The sequence below is a fragment of the Archocentrus centrarchus genome, chromosome 1 (assembly GCF_007364275.1).
Source record: "Archocentrus centrarchus isolate MPI-CPG fArcCen1 chromosome 1, fArcCen1, whole genome shotgun sequence".
NCBI lineage: Eukaryota > Metazoa > Chordata > Actinopteri > Cichliformes > Cichlidae > Archocentrus > Archocentrus centrarchus.
The window spans coordinates 20157064-20174722 of record NC_044346.1 but is presented as its reverse complement, the minus strand read 5'-3'; the positions used below and the strand labels follow the sequence as shown (position 1 = coordinate 20174722).

The 17659-nt window shown below is 40.6% G+C and overlaps 1 protein-coding gene across 1 annotated transcript; it reads right to left on the bottom strand.

The window, feature by feature from the left end:
- Positions 1-29: 29 nt before the first annotated feature.
- Positions 30-17140, bottom strand: haspin (histone H3 associated protein kinase). Its single transcript, XM_030751097.1, has 16 exons — positions 16804-17140; positions 16229-16369; positions 15911-16063; positions 15072-15203; positions 13157-14969; positions 8290-8434; positions 8029-8174; positions 7703-7888; positions 7314-7399; positions 7073-7123; positions 6871-6962; positions 5297-5376; positions 3981-4069; positions 3019-3161; positions 2807-2909; positions 30-1034 (listed from the first exon to the last, which is right to left on the bottom strand). Exons 1-16 carry the CDS (start codon positions 16962-16964, stop codon positions 821-823), a joined length of 3735 nt encoding a protein of 1244 aa, XP_030606957.1. The 5' UTR covers positions 16965-17140; the 3' UTR covers positions 30-820.
- Positions 17141-17659: the final 519 nt, after the last annotated feature.

Below are 17659 nucleotides of genomic sequence, written 5' to 3'. Positions count from 1 at the left end.
CAGGGTACGTTCAGGGTATCACCTAAAACGTTCAGGTCATGTGACGCTTGAATCCCTGCTGTCTGTTCATACTTCATGCACTGCAAGTAGTACACAGTACAGGAAGGTGGATTTGCAATGTTTGAAGTAGCTGAAAATCCATCAATTCAAGATAGAGCATAATTAATTGTACAGTAAGTTTTGTTGATAAATTATCCAGTTGACAAGTCTTGTTATTGGCTAATTCATCAAATTATCTCATCTTTGCAAAGACTACCATAATCACCTGTCAGGTGTTAGATTTAAAAAGTCCAATCATGATATAGACTGTTAATCTGACAGCTGACTCATTTTCATCATCTCAGGACTTAAATGTCACCACCAACTCACAGATAATATAAACATGTTTTGGAGGTATCCATTTTTTTCATACCTTCCTGAAATGTCTCCATATTTTATGGTATTTGTGTAAAAACAAACCCTCAAACAGAAATCCAGGAGTGTTACAGTGTTTAGTTTCACCTTTCCAGAGGCACACAGTGCACCCGGCTTTCTTCATGGTTTGTTCACTTTTATCTACGGGGATTAAAAAAAACTACTCCCAAACAGTTTAGTTATACTTCATTTTTACTGTTGGAGTCGTGTTTCACAGCTCACTGGGCTCACCTGAATAATACACCAGACTGCCTCCTGGTGGTGTTTTTATGTATTACAGTACATCTATCAGTTTTATAGCAAGAGGGGCCCTTCTTCCACCCATTCCTTTGTCCAACTGTTCATCCAATTCAGGGTCACAGGGGTGCACAGCCTAATCCCAGCTGTCATAGGGGGAGAGGAGGTGCTATTGAATGTGCTTTTGAAACATAGGGCAGCTCTGCAGCGCCTCTGTGGCTGAGCTGTACTTGAGTACATTCTCAAAGAAATCCGTGAGCTCTTCTCGCATGTCCTTGGCGATCCTCCCCCCTGAGCCGCGGTACTTCATGGAAAGCAGTTTGGAGCACAGGTAGTGGAGCCACAGTACGTTGGTATGAGGGTGGTAGGTAGCCCAGTTACTTCTAATAAACAACACAAACAGCAGGTGAGGATCAACAAATCAACAACAAATCTGAGATGTTAGCTTAACACTGTATTTCTCATTGTAAAGTCAGAGATGCAGCTCTTTCTCTGATATTTAGGTGAACTTGCTGGGATGTCCACCCCTTGGAAGATTGTGACACTGTTAACATAACAATGCCCTGCACCAGTAAACTGCCAAAACGTCTGCATTTGTAACAAATCAATGAATCCAGTGCCTTTGATGGGCAGCACCTAGCTGCTACTTACCTTCTTAATTCCTATGGAAGCTGTAAGTAAACTTAGTCAAACTGGCAAATGGCATTTGGGGGGTGACTGGGTGAAATGCGCCCCCATCAATACATTATCTATACAAATATACATCTTATCAAGCGGTCTACGACCAGCCTTAACTGTAATGAACTACTTTAACTTTTAGATATTATTTACTAATTCTTTAAGCCAAAATCAAATCAGCAAGTAGTCCACCATCATATCTGGGTCCTGATAATCTACACACTCCTGCTATGCACTTCTATAATTCACAGGCACCAAAAATATTTGTCTGTCTGTCTCAAACAAATGAACCAATCACTCCTTTCTGCTTTTATGGAGTAATGTGTCCAAGTTGACAGGGACGAAAGCTAAAAACATTTACTGTATAATTACATAGGGGTCATGTTTTTTTTTGGCTAGTTTTTGTGTCATTCTGTCTGTAAACACGATAGCTTGAAAAGTTTTGAATGAATTCTGATAAAACTTTGTAGGGGTGTAGAGTGGGGTCATGCTAACAATCCATTAAACTTTGGCTTACATCCACCAACATCTTCAAGGTCAACCTAATCATTTATTGGTCCAAAATTGACAAAAAGCCTTACAACTTTGAAACTATAATTATTACAATTGTGTGTATTGTGAATATATAAAAAGATTTTTTTTTTAAATGTCACATTTGACCTCTGACCTCTCCTTAAGGTTCAATAGATTGATCTGAAGGTCAAAGTAATAATAATGCTGTATAGAACTATTTAAAACTGTTTCTTCCTGCCATTGTTTATATTGACAGCATATAGGCATATAGGGAATGATATATAGGAATTCTAAGTATCACATTTCTTTGAACTTTGGTTAAATAAGGTCAAACTTTCATAAAATGTCTTACCTTTAAAACTGCTTAAAATTCTACTACCTGTGTTTGTATTGGCAACATTTAGGAAATGATACTGGTATATGGGCATTCTAAAAATCAAATTAAAGATTACATCCAAGTATCCAGTCACATCTGACCTCTGATCTCAGTTTTATTTTTCATATCTGCCTTTCTGACCCTAAAATGCGTTATATCTTTAAAGAAAGTATTGCCAAGAGAAAGAGAATGAGCTGCCCATGTGTTATTTACAAATCAGTACTTATTACCCATTACCTACTCTTACATAATGTTTCTGTAATCAAAGTAAACATCTGTATTGTCACCCTTATCTGGTTTTTACTGCACTGCAAACTTGTTAAAGTACATTTAAAAAAAAAACAAAGAAAACAAATATATACAAAGTACAACAGTATTCCCTTAAAAGTAAATACTGCCCAAAGAGTGACCTGCTTCTTTGTTTTTGTAGGTGCACAATGCTGTTTTTGTTAGCTTTGTCAGTCAACTGTAACACATGAAGAATGTTTTGAGTAGGTTTGAATATTAGAAGAAAGTGTCTTTAAGCCTTTACAGCACAGAGACTGTAGTTACGTGGTGCATGAGTGTTTGATCAATAAATGGACTGACCCGTTTTCCTGTCTCATCAGTCTGTAGATCTCAAACTGGTAGTCTCCCTGTCCCATGAAGAGCTCCTCATCGTTTGAGATGTCACAGGACACCGTCAATTCATCTACAGAGAACAAAAGCTCGTAATTTTAAAACGATCTAATATTCATTATGTGCCTGACACAATTCACTCAAAGTATGACAATAAGAAAGTGGATAGAAAAATATCTGACCGATTTCTAGTCTGGAGAGAGAATAGTCGATGATGCGCACCAGCACCCCTCTGGTTTCCACAGAGTAGGTCGTTCCATTCAGAAGGAACCTCCCCGTCTTCTGCTTGGTTGTTTTGACCAGCACATTTCCCCAGTGGAGATCCCTGTAGTAAACAGTGTGCGGGGGGGGCTAAACTGTTACAAGACACCAACAAATCCTCCACCACACACACACACATCACTATGCTGGCTGTGTTAGCACCACCAAGTCTCAGACGTGACTCAATGCCACACTTTCTGAACACTTTACTCACACACACACACACACACACACACACACACACACACACACACACACACACTTCACTTCACTTGAGTGGGCAATGCAGCTACAGCCACAAACAGAAACTTATTATGTGGAAACACTGCATGAGACATCTGTGTCTGTGGAGCCTATCCCAGGTGTCATAGGGCGAGAGGCAAGGTACACCCCGTACAGGTCGCCAGCCTGTCGCAGGGCTAACACCGAGAGACAGACATCCATTCACACTCACATTCATACCTATGGGCAATTTAGAATCACCAATTAATCTAAGCCCACTAACTGCATGTCTTTGGACTGTGGAAACCGGAGTACCCAGAGAAAACCCACACAAACACGGGGAGAACATGCAAACTCCACACAGAAAGACCTGGGCCAAGGTGGATTCGAACCCAGACCATCTAGCTGTGCGGGCAGCAGCGCTAACCACCATGCCACCATGTTGCCCAAATTGAACAGATTTTAGTATAAAAAAGGACAACTTTGACTGAAGCTAGCTTTTCTCAAAATACGGATATTTGCCAGTTTCCTTCTCTTTAGTCTTTAACCAATGCCGGAGGGTTTTGGTTTGTTGGTGGGGAGCAAATGGCATCTGTAGGCATCTTCTTGGGGTCTGGGAAATTGTCAATGAGTGCTGTAATTTATGAATGTGTGTCATTACCTGTGTTCAAAGTGAAGCTCCTGTTCAGCGACAGCCAAGGCAGCAGTAACCTGGTGAAGGATGCTCTTCGCCACCGCTAAAGACGCCAACTTGAAAACACAACAACACGAACAAAGTCATTTTCAGACATAAGATCATTAAAGTGGAAAACATTCAAGACAATTGTCAGTCTTTCCAGGAGTGGACATCCTAGCAAATGCTCGGCCGTCTAGTTTGCAGCTGTCCATATCCACAAGAGTATAATCACAGCTTCAAACAAAGGGGTGATAGGATCTAAGGGTCAAATACTCCAAGCAAAAGCCTTCTGGTTACAAGGACTGTAATCAGGAACAACCAAATGTTAAAGGTCAAAGATCTCTCAATATTCTTCATCAGCTGCACACTGCTCTCTCACACACAGCTTCCAAGAGACTTCTCTCTTCTGGATTGAGAATAACAAAAAATGTATTACAGCTGAACATCTTAATCTTTGTTGGAGATAAAACGTGTAGAATAACAGAGTTTATCATCCAACCGATCCAAGCTCTGAAACTCAAAAACATGAATTGTTGTAAACTTCTTCCTGCCAGTCCATTAAACTAATTGCATGCATTCAGACTTGTGCTGTCTTGATATCAGACCTTGTGAGACTGCAGCTGCAACCTTCAAGGAAAAGTAAACTGTGTGCTCATTCAGACTTGAAGCCGTCAGATTCAGGAAAAAGGTGCTCAGTGTGCTTAAGAACTCAAATCAGAAAAGATCCCTGCAGGGAAACTGCAAATGTGTTGTAACAGTAGTTTAAGTTAGTAGAAGCTGTAAATGTATATAAGGGAGTGAAAATGCTGCATTTACACGCACATCCAACTGTGCCAAAGCTAATATTAGCTAAGGATTTCTTTAAGATGTTCAGTATCTTCTCTCATTACCTCTAGCATGCAGTTTAATTTATGGTCTGGTTGACATTAAGCTGCAATGACTCAAGACATTACTATTTTTATGCAGCCGGTCTCTTCATTAAAATTTGAGCACATTTTTACTGCTGGTGTGAAAGTGAAATGGAAAAAAAAACAAAAAAATATATTTTTAGCTTAATCTTGTGTAATGAGGATTTGAAGACAGAGTGCTTGGAACTACCACAGACAAATTATAGTAGTGTTTCAATTTAACTCCAGCTTTTGTACTTTGTACATTCAGCCAATGCAAAAATAGTTTCATCTCCAGGATACCAGCTTTAACATCTGTATCTTGTAAAGAGACATGTTCTAAACAGTCACTGAGATGACAGATAAAAGCTCAACATTTCCACAAAGACACGGGGGGAAAGCTTTGATGCCTACCGTTCCGTTGCTGTTCTCCAAGTCAATGCCGCCAAACTCAAACTCCAGGATTAGGAATAATTGATCCTTTTCAAAGAAATCTGAGCAAAGACACATTAAGAGAAATCCAAATCACATACACAAACAGATGGGGATTAAATGATACTGTATAAATGTTTTGTTTTTTTTGCTACTTTTTGTTTTGTCTTAATGGCCAAACCTTCACATAAAGTCAGAAATAGAAGTCTTTTTTTACATTTAACCCTCAAGCAACTAAATTATTTTAGGGACCATGTGGGTTCACTTATGCCCCATTACATTTTGGAACAGATAAACTCAAATCTCATTAAAGTGAATAAGACTTAGTATTTAATTGCAAATCCTTTGCTTGCAATAACTGCATCAAGCCTGTGACCCACTGACATCACTAAACACTCTTCTGTGATGCTTTTCCAGGCTTTCACTGCAGCTGCTTTCAGTTGTTTGGAGGGTTACTCCCTTCAGTCTCCTCTTTTGCATATTCATCTTTTAATGTCAAACCCAAATGTTATTTTACTGCAAAAATTAAAGGGATTGGCCTCATTGTTCCAATACTTTTGGAGGGGAGTGTATATGCTCAATGTATTTAGGCATGTAGACACATTCAAGGTGATTTGTTGAAGTTCAAAGAGAAGCAGAATTCAGAAGAAAGGTGATTTAAGTGACTCTGAATGTGTCATGGTTGTTGATGCCAGACGGGCTGTTCTGAGTATTTCAGGCTGGGATTTTCCTGATAACCACCTCTAGGGTTTACAGAGAACAACCCGAAAAAGAGAAAATATCCAGTGACCTGCAGTTCCACAGGTGAAAAAGGATTGTTGATGCCAGAGGTCAAAGGAGAATTGCCAGACTGCGCTGAGCTAATAGGAAAGCAACAGAAACTCAAATCACTCATTATAACCAAGGTATGCAGAAGAGCGCCTCTGAACACACATGTTGACTCTTGAAGCCGATGGACTACAGCAGCAGAAGACCACACCAGGTGCCACTCTTGTCAGCTAAGACCAGGAAACTAAGGCTACAAATCCCAAAATCGGACAACACAAGATTGGGAAAACACTTCCTGGACTGAATAATCTCAATTTCTGCTACAACATTCAGATGGTAGAATGTGGCATAAACAACATGAAAGCATCCTGCATTGTATCAATGGCTCAGGTGGTGGTGTAATGTTGTGGGGGATATTTTCTTGGCACACTTTGGGCACTTTAGTATAAAGTGAGCATCATTTAAATGCCTACCTGAGTACTGCTGCTGACCATTTTAGTTAAATAACGTTCAGTATCTTAGCATCAACAAACACTTATTTACTCTGCCTGCCAAGAAAAAAACATTTATTCAACTTAGTTTCACTCCATATTTTTGCCCTGGTTGACCATGCCACACCTGCAGCAGCTCCATATCCCACAGTCTAAGAACCACTGGTTTAGACTTAAAATAATAATTGAGTGTAAACCCTCATTTACAGCAATGCTGAGTAAAGTAACATCAAAGGAGAAACAATAAGAAATACACATTTTTTGTCCATAAATTATAATAAGCCTCCCCTCACTGACCTGGTCTGTCATTCTCAGAGCCTTTCTGTTGGTCAAATGTGTCCCACGCTTTCAGGAAATATGCAGGGTAGCAGCCTTGAACGCAGTGGAGACTAATGGGGGAGAGAAAGACACAAAGTCACATTAAGACTCAAAACTACTGAGGGACTAACAGGGGGAAAAAAAAAAAAAGACCAGAGTGAATAATTACTCTTTGAGTCAAATAAAACCGTGGGTCTGGTTGTGCTGCTTCTCTTTGAGGCTGCTCAGCTCCCTGGTAGGAAAAAAAAACACACACACACACAAAAACACTGCTCATTAGAGCTGCTCAGCTGGAGCACTTTGATGTAGTTTCCAGGATTCACCATTAGGTATCACCATACTGAAGCAGACAGACCTTATAGCTCTAGTATCACTGCAAATGAAGCCATGAGGTGAGCTGTGTGTACCTTGTGGCTACTTACTTAGAGATAATAATCTCATGGAGAATCTCTCCGAAGGTCTTCTGGTCCTCTCCATTCACCTTCTCGCTGCCCTCTACTGGAATGATCTGAAAACACACTCCAACGTGGGACTTTGTGTGGACCATTTACAGGCTTTTGGTGATATTAGTAATTTCATTTTGAACTAGGCTACAAATATGTGGTAAAATGGTTTACAGTAAAACTTAATGGCCTTTTCCTGTTCCCTCCTGACTTAATCAGTTTAAACTGAGCCATCTGAGCCTTACATTAAGTATTTCCTTTTTTGTGTTTTTACTGATTCATTTTAGTCTTCTGAGCATCATGTTGAGGTCTTATAGCTTATAAAAGCTTTAAGACACAGTAGTCCAAACATATTCAAACACACTTACTTTAAGAGCAACAGTATCTCCTGATTCATTAATGGTGGAAAAGACTTCACCAAAGGTCCCCTCCCCAATCTTCACACACTTTTTCATACGCCGGGGGAGAATACACTGTTCCCAGGGCAGAGGCTGCTGCTGGCCACATTCAGCATATACCTTCTCTGCATCTGACAGGTCTGTGTCTTCACAAACCTTTAATAACAGACAAGAGGGAGGAGATTACACACATCCACACCCCAGGTGTGACACCATCAGGTGTACACCCTGAATGCAAAGTGTAGAGCAAGTAAGTAACAAAAAGTTGAAAATATAATTCATTGTTTGTGTTATACCAGCGAGTACTGGCTCGGCAGCTGTGACTGGAGTTGTTTGGGGAGCGGAGTCTGTAAGGGTGTGGTAAAGAGACTGCGATCTGCACTGTCCATCTTCACAGGAGAGCCCGACGCTGACAGACGTAAACTCTTTGGAGTGAGAAGCACTAACAAGCAAGAACGAGGGGGGGGGTGGAATAAAAAAAGAAAGAAAGATAAAGAGTAAGGACTCCTACTCAAACTAGAAGCTTAAAATTTGAACAGTGTTGTGTGCATTATTACCCATGCCTTTGCGATGAACAGAGAGAGCAGCTTTGAGTCGGCTCCAGGTGTGCGTGTCTGGTGTGCGATCAGTCAGCAGAGATGAGAGGTTGAGCCGACTTGCTGTCACCGGGGTAGAGGAATTCATGCCAGAGCCCAACAGCTCCTACATTTGGGACATAGAACACATCAAGTTAAATAATTTTAAAGTCTTTAATATTTAATTCCAGCTGAGTGGATCGTGACAGAGCAATTTACGCTTAAATAAATGTGCTCGTGGGTCAAAAATATTCTACTTCTTCACTTAAGGGACAAGTCAATAATTTGGTCATTTTTTTTTTTTAAGTTTGGAGATCAAAAATGGATGTACAATAATCAAATCAATATAATCAAATTTGTGTCACTTGGCGTGTGCCCTCAGAGCACCAAAACATTATGTATAATAAAACCTGTATCACTATGCAAAAGGAAGCTCCCATTTACTGAAGAAAAGAGGCTTGTGCTTACTACAGATACACTACATAAACATTATTTGCTCTTCCGTCAGCTGGGCTGTGATGTTGGTTAGATGCATTATTTCTTTGGTTGGTGCTTGTAGTTTGGTAGAAGGAAAACAGTTTCTCTATGAAAGCGCTCACAACAAAGACTGAGGATTTTTTTTTCTTTAGTAACCAGGTTATGATTCCTGAAAAGAGGCTGATGCTGTATTTTTATCAGAGCAAGTGGGGATGGTTACAGAGAAGACTTATTAAGCGGATGCTGGTATAAGAGTGGTAGGTACCAAATTACTGATAAATTCAGATAAAACTGAAGTTATGTATTCAGCCCTACAAATCTTAGAAGCATGGTGCCTAACCAGATACTTATTCTGGACAGCATTACTTTGGCCTCCAGTAACACTGTGAGGAATCTTGAAATCATTTTTGACCAGGATTTGTCCTTCAATGCACATATTAAACAAATATATAGGACAGCTTTTTTGCATTTGCATAATTCTAAAATTAGAAACATCCTGTCTCAGAGTGTTGCTGAAAAGCTAATTCATGCATTTATTATTTCTAGGCTGGACTATTGTAATTCATTACTATCAGGCTGTCCTAAAAGCTCCCTGAAAAGCCTTCAGCTGATCCAAAATGCTGCAGCTAGAGTACTGACAGGGACTAGAAAGAGAGAGCAGATTCTCACATATTGGCTTCTCTTCTTTGGCTCCCTCTTAGATCCAGAACTGAATTTAACATCCTTCTCCTCACATACAAGGTCTTGAATAATCAGGCCCCATCTTATCTTAAAGACCTCATAGTACTGCAATACCCCAAATAGAGCACTTCGCTCTCAGACTGCTGGCTTACTTGTGGTTCCTAGAATACTTAAGAGTAGAATGGGAGGCAGAGCCTTCAGCTTTCAGGCCCCTCTTCTGTGGAACCAGCTTCCAGCTTGGATTCGGGAGACAGACACCCTTTCTATTTTTAAGAATAAGCTTAAAACTTTCCTTTTTGATCAAGCTTATAGTTAGGGCTGGATTAGGTGACTCTGAACCATCCCTTAGTTATGCCGCTATAGGCCTAGGCTGCTGGGGGTTTCCATGATGCACTGATTATTTCTTTTTATACACCTATTTTTACTCTGTTTATACACCACTCTGCATTTTATCAGTCATTATTAATCTCTGGCTCTCTTCCACAGCATGTCTTTTGTCCTGTCTCCCTTCCCTCAGCTCCAATCAGTCACAGAAGATGACTGCCCCTCCCCGAGCCTCTTTCTGCTGGAGGTTTCTTCCTGCTAAAAGGGAGTTTTTCCTTCCCACTGTCACCAAGTGCTTGCTCATAGGGAGTCGTTTTGACTGTTGGGCTTTCTCTGTAATTATTGTAGGCTCTTTACCTTACAACATAAATGTGCCTTGAGGCGACTATTTGTCATGATTTGGCGCTATATAAGTGCATCGAACTGAATGTAAGTAGTAGATACTGGTAAGCTGGAAAAGACTGAAAACACAGGGTTTTTAAAAAAAAAACAAAAACAAAAAAAAAAACAGTGCATACAATTTAGGCTATTATGGTAAAAACTAAACTAGGCATTAAAAAAAAAAAAAGGTTAAAAATAAAAATGAGAAACTAGACTTCTGAGACACTGTTGTGTACTCACAAAACTAACTAAAATACAATAAAAACATGCAGGCAATATCTTTAGTTTTAGCCTTTGTCTTCACATGAGGCTTTTGTGCATTCGTTTAGTGAGACTTGGGATAGCTGCGTGGCTTTGAGTTGTGTTGCGTTCTGAATTTCTTAAATCATGCCCCTGACAAACACCCCACCTTATTACAATAATTAAAAAAAAAGACTAAAACTACCACTAAAACTAATAAAGACTAAAACTAAACATTATCAAACAATAAAAGCTAAATTGAAGCGAGTAAACCTATTCTGGAAATGAATTAAAAACTAAACTAAAATGAAAACAAAAAACAAGAATTCTGCATCAGTTTCAACAAAGTACCTGCTTCACTGTCTGTTTTCAGTGTGCTTTGATTCAGTGTAACAGTCTGTAGTTTTTAACTCTGGACACAGTTATTCTTCTTTAAATATACCAACAAGAAACAACCATGGCTTCTTCTGAGTACAATCAGGCACTAAAATCAAACTCGCTCTCAATCTACATAAAGGAAAAATGAAACCTAAAAAAAACAGGGGGTGATTCAATTAAATTCAAATTTATTTGTATAGCACCAAATCACAACAACAGTCGCCTCAAGGTGCTCTGTATTGTAGGTAAAGACCCTACAATAATACAGCAAAAACCCAACAGTCAAATTGACCCCCTATGAGTAAGCAATGGTGGTGATGGGGCTGCTGTATGTTTACTGGGAAGATTTCAGTGCTGGACAGTGTGAGCATCTTAGTATGCTAAGGGCGTGTGCAGCTGCAGCTACTTTGACAGCTAGTGAGTAAAAAAAAGCTAATTAGAGTCCTTTGTCACAACACCTGTTCAACAGGCTTAAACACAAGGGAAAACGGTCTGTTCACCACGGCTGATAGGATTTAACGCTGTAAAGTGTCTTTTTGCCAAATAACTTTAAATTTGGCGGGTCCTTGTAGGCTTTGGTACAGCCTGAGACCACAGACACCCCCTCATTCTCTTGTAGTGGTATTGAGGAGTGTGTTTAAAATGAGACTGGGTCAAGAGGTCCCCCTCTAGATTAGAGATTTTAAACTTAGCACAGGTCACACCAACTTCAGAGTAGGTTCCTTCTTCTTTTGGCTGCTCCCTTTAGGGGTCACCACAGCAGATCATCTGCCTCTATCTCACCCTATCCCTAGCTTCCTTTTCTGTCACACCAACCCTCTGCATGTCCTCCTTCACTACATCCATGAATATTCTCTGTGGTCTTCCTCTTTTCCTCCTGCCTGCCAGCTTTGTATTCAACATCCTTTGTCCAACTTATCCACCGTCCATCCTCTGCACATGTCCAAACCATCTCAGCATTGCCTCTCTAACTTTGTCTCCACTCAACCTGAGCTGTCCCATTGCTATACTCGTTTCTAATCCTGTCCATCCTGGTCACTCCCAGCCTCCAGCCTGGCCTCCTTTCTTTTAGTAAGTGCCACCATCTCTAAAACATACATCATAGCAGTCTCACTGCATTCTTGTACACTTTCCCTTTGACTCTTGCTGCCATCCTGCCACAGACCACCTTCAGAGCAGGCTGACAGAGATCAGTTATTTTATATTGCACAAGTTAAATGGAGTGCTAAGTGATCAGCCAGTGCTAGGAAGTTTGGTTAGCGAACCTCATCCATAAATTGTATGTTTGCAACACAGAGACACACATTATTTTTTAAGTAACAGGCTAATAAAACGCTAGAATCCTTCTCATCACATGCACGGTCTTGAATAATCAGGCCCCATCGTACAACATCACCCCAGTAGAGCACTTTGCTCTCAGACTGCTGGCTTATGTGTGGTTCCTAGGGTATTTAAAGTAGAATGGGAGGCAGAGCCTTCAGCTTTCAATCCCCTTTTTTTTTGGTGTGTGTGTGTGTGTGTGTGTCGCTTCCTTTGTCCTTCTGTCACTTCTTTCCCACCTGTCAGCTCAGGGGTAAACTGTATAATACCAAAATCAATAATAAAATAAATAAAGAATGTAATATATAATAAAATATATAAAGATAAGATAAAGAAAAGCCTTTTTTTTTTTTTTTAAAGATCTTCTTGGCAAAGCAAATACCTCTGGTACAGCATGCGGACTATAATTTTGCTTGCTTAAGCTGCCAGACAGGACAGGTTTAATAATAAAAACAAAACAAAAACTTTCAGGCCCCTCTTCTGTGGAACCAGCTCCCAGTTTGGATTCGGGAGACAGACACCCTCTCTATTTTTAAGATTAGGCTTAAAACTTTCCTTTTTGATCAAGCTTGACCCTGAATCCTCCTTTAGTTACACTGCAGTAGGCCTAGACTGCTGGGGACTTTCCATGATGCGCTTTTTCTCTCACCTCTTTTCCCTCTCTTTGTGTTTATATACCACTTTGGATTTAATCATTAGTTATTATTAATCTCTGGTGTGTGTGTGTGTCTATATATATATATATATAAATATGTTTTGGACAGGCTGTAGCAAACAGTTTCTCTAATAATCAGCATCATTTATTTAAATCTGACCTGAGTGATTTCAAAAAGTCATTTTTTACAATATGAAATAAAGCTAAACAAAAGCAGCAACTTACACGCTTTAACCCTCAAATACTTGATCATTAACCCATCAACTGATTTGATTGATGGCGAACCGATCAATCAAAACAGTCATCACCTACATTATGCATCAGTTGCTGCTGAATAAATAGACATAATGTTTCAGCTGTACTTTGTTGTGTTACTGTGGATTTTGTCCTTACCCTTGGGTGTTTGTGCTTTGAGGATATCATCTCGTTGATGCTACAGTCTGTATCCCTGGGACCGCCTGTCTGCGCGGCCCTGGTCGCTAGTGTGCTGGTGCTGCCATTGTTCTTCCAGCGGCTCACACTCATACCGCTCACACACGCCTTCCTCATCGTCCTAGGTCGGTCTGTGGACGTGCTCCTCCGTTTCTTTCCCTTGGGAGCCACAGGCATCATTTTTCTCTTCTTTGCAACTACTTTGTCCAAGGCGGTCTTATCCTCAGAACTAGTCAACCGTCTGTTTTTCACGCTGGCTTTCGAGGCAGTCGTCCCTTTACTGCCATCACTCTCAGGCAGAGGGTCAGTCTTCCTCTGGTCATCACTAGCTGAGTCAGACACATCTTCAGGTGGTCTTAGTGCAGTACCTCCAGGACTCTGAATTTCTTTCAATTGTGACAGAGTTACTCTCTTTATCCCAACAATGAGTTTGCCTGTTGGACATTTCTCCTTCAGCACTGCTGCATTTTCTGCCTCAGCAGATTGTGTCTTGCTTACTCTCAAATCCTCCTCTTTCTGCTTTGAGCCTTTCAGCTGCACTTGTGACAAAGATAGATTTTGCATCTGGACTGAGCACCTCTTAGTGAGAATTCTATCCTTTGCCTCTATATTCTTGTCCTGCATTGTCTGCACGGTACTGCCAGATTTTAATTGTGTGTCCATGATAATCTCGGAGCTGCTGTCCGTGTGGTGCGTAGACAGAGCATTAAGTACCGATTCTGACTGCTCCATAGATGCGGTCGGGTCTTCAGCTGTCTGCTTAGAGTTTGCTAACGGAGAATTGTTAGTGCTGTGACTGTCAGTCACTGAAGCTGCTTGGTCAAAACTATCACCTGCTTGTAAATGACCATCTATGGCACTGATTGAAGGAGATTTCTTAAGACAAAATGACGGTTTTATAGGCTCTGACATATCAACCATTTCACTGCTGTCCACAGGCCATTCATTCGTTTGTCGGCTGTGGACTGAGCTTGAATGTCCCAAACAGGATGAGTAGGTTGTTTCACTGCACAGCTGAGTCATAGTGAGGAAGTCTAATCTCTCCAGCGGCACTGTGCAACGCACGGTCAAACATTTCTCCTTCAGAGTCTCTATCAGCCACTCTAACCCTCCTGCTGCTGATACAAACTGACTGCTGCTGCCACTGTCTGCAGAGAGTAGATTTACATTCTGTAATTCTCCTTCATTCTTAGACTTTGATTGATCACTGTGGCTTTTGGCTCCTTCACTGCAACTACTTCTCTTGGGCTCCAAAAATAAATCAACAGATGGTTCTATGTGGTCAGGTAGGTCTGCGTCTTTCTGCTGGCAGTGAACTGCACAATCTGGTGGGGAGATGAGCTGCTCTGGTGAATTCAGGACTTCCTGAAATGTGCTCAGGACATCTATGCAGTTTCCTGACATGGAAGGAGTGTAGGACAGATCGTTGATGGAAAACGGTTTAAGGTGCCCGCACTTGTCGAAGGAGCCTGCTGACGGTGTAGAGCAGAAGATGAGTTTCCTGGGGCATGGTTCGAGACTGTGATCTGCCAACTCATTGAGAGACATTTCCTGGAAGGGAGCATTCATTGAGTTCTCTGCACTAGACACCCAAAATACTGAAGGGAGCTTTTTTCTCCTGGTAGGTCGCTGAATCCTGCTGGAAGTAAAGGGTGCAGAAGTAAACTCATCTGAGGAGCTGAGTATACTCAAAGATGCCTTAGGGACTTTAGGTTTGATGGCAGCTGCACATCTGCGGTGGGTTACAAAGCGGCCTGCAGAAGAACGATGAATACTGAAAAAAAAGGAGAGAGGAAGAGAACTAACAGTTACAGCAATTACTGAGTACATTTCTCTTCAGCCATTTAACAAAGGCCCTAAAACCATGAATGTTTACTTTGAGTCCGTCCTCATATTAACAGATTTCTTCTGGCATTTTGGTGCAGACGTTTCTTCCACACTGGTGACAGAAACCTGCTGGCCCCTCCGCCTTGTCAAAACTCCTGGTGCAGACACAAGCTGGCTCATCCTTTGTTAACATGCAAAGACAAAAACAATTTCACAGATACATTAATAAATGTGAATAGGATGCTTTAAAAGTTGTGTATGGCTACCAGCTGTCACAACAAACCAAACACTGAAAGTGCTGAGACTGAAATTAGTATGAAGAAGAAAAAAAAAGAGCGGGGGGGGGGGGATCAACCCCCAAACCAGTGACATAAAGGAAAAGATTACTCAGGAAAGGCTCATTTATTGAAACAAGTCAAAATAATGTAAAACATTTCGTTGATGTATCAAATAAGTCTGTTGGTAGAAAGCAAATCTCTGACTCACAATTCAATAATAAAAACACCAGATGTAGTTTCAGCTTCTCAAATGTGAAGATCTGATGTTTTTCTCTATAAGATCATAAATTTGATTTTGTTGGTGGATTAGTCTGGCAACATCAACTCCACTTCAAGACATATTTTTAGAGCTCTGGGAACTGCTGAAGTGCAATTCTCAGTATTTTTAAACATGGGATGTTGATTTAGATAAGCAGCCCAAGAGCTGCGACTGCAAACTGCAGTATTGGCAATGCATCTCATAGGAACTGATGAAAACAGTTGGATCAGCCTTCGGTTTGGCAGAATGCTCTCCTTATACTCACAGTTGTTATAATTTAACGACCCACAAAAACCTGTGCAGGCTGTCTCATTTTCATTGTGTGTGTGTGTTTTTTTTTAATGTGCATACCTGGTTCTCTTGCTCTGCTGAATTAGCTGAGAAGGAGGATGAGCGAGAACCCGGCTGTTCTCCTCATCACTGCTCGTCTCCGTCATACAAAGCACGGCCTTTCTCCCAGTGGGACGGATTGCTTTACAATTGGCCACACTAGTCTTCTTCATTCTAAGGAGGGGAGAGAAAACATATGGACCACTCACACATAAAAAAAAACCAAAACAACAACAACAACAACAAACAAACAAGCAACTAACTTAAAAAACAAAACAAAAAGTAAAATGCAGTATTAGAGACTAATGTTAATTATCATTTATTACATTATTCACAGACCTTGTAGTCCTCCCCTGCTGAGCAGGTGGAGGGTGAGGAGGCACGTTCTCCTCATCCAGACTCTCCTCAGTCATACACAGAATGGCTTTCTTCCGTGCAGGCCGCAAGGCTCTGCGACTTCTAGGGTTAGTGTTGTTCTCCCTGTTAAATCAAAAGCAGATGGAGCAGTGAGGATAGACAGGGTCACAAGCAGGGTAAGTAGGTTAAAAGCTTTGAATGATAACTGAACTGCAGTCACTGTTCTGACTGATTTCTCTGCATATGTCCACGTGGGTTTGTTATGTACGTACGTACAACCTGTTATAACTTCATTTTTGGCACTATTGTAATTAGCTGCAGTTTTTGTGCATTTGAGATATTTGAATAGATTCTCATACGGTAAAAATATAATAAAACCATTGATTTTCTAATCATATTAATTTGCTAAACATTTAGTTTAGCTTTTTGGCTTCCATATACACCAATACAATATCTTTCCTACAAGCTGAAACTAAAGTGTAACCGCAAAGTCTTAGGGAAAATGCTGTGGGGAAAATACTGAAACGACACATTAGTCAAGAGGGTGACAAACACACCTTAGCCTCTGAGGTCTGGAGGGCTCAAAGACGGAAACATCATCCGAAGAGTAGGACGTGCTGTCGAAGGCCTGTTTGCGGTAGTCAGGTGAGATCCAGGCAGACACCTTCCTCCTCTTTTTCCCGTATGTCTTCAGAAATAGCGCCTTTGGTGGGTCCATGTTTGATAACCCAGCTATAACCGTGCCAAAAAGGAGAACTTCTACAAATGGAGATTTACCGCGACTGGAGCACACAGGAGTCAGCCTCCGTCTGGCAAGTTTACCTGGATATCTCGACCGTTAACCGCGCAGAGAAAACAACTACTATGAATCGTAATCAAAGAACTCATTGTTCAAACCGGTGTAAACCGGTGATTGGTCTACAGCTATTCGGTGGTTTCATCACAGCGCCATCTGGAGGATTGGAGTAATTACAGCCAGGTGTCCTGCCAAAAAGTGATTGCCGAGATGAATAAGAAAGAAGAAGAAGAAGAAGAAACAGCCTTTATTGTCCCACAGAGGGGAAATTTGGGTGTAACAGCAGCCGCAGTTATTATAAATATAAATAAAGATATAATAATTCACACTATTAAGAAAAGAATATATATAAAATCAACAAACAATATTAACCTTAATACTACTAATAATAATAACACTATATACAATGTGCATGATGTGCCGGACTATTTACAGTATATTATATATTATCCTACATTGTGTAGGCTATTGTGGTTTTTGTTGGGAGCAGTGATGGTTATAAAGTCTTACAGCTGCTGGGAGGAAGGATCTGCGGATGTGTTTTTATGTCTAATATCTTTGCTTATATTGATAAATAGGCTGTAGTCAGCAGGAAAGGGCTATATATAAAATTAAGA

Excerpts from the sequence above, each read along its gene's own strand:
- haspin (XM_030751097.1), bottom strand. The coding sequence starts at position 16,964 with ATGGACCCACCAAAGGCGCTATTTCTGAAGACATACGGGAAAAAGAGG. Across the intron at positions 7,400-7,702 it reads GAGATACTGTTGCTCTTAAA|ATCATTCCAGTAGAGGGCAG; the intron begins GTAAGTGTGTTT and ends GTGTGTTTTCAG. Across the intron at positions 6,963-7,072 it reads AACCAGACCCACGGTTTTAT|TCTCCACTGCGTTCAAGGCT; the intron begins TTGACTCAAAGA and ends CTCCCCCATTAG.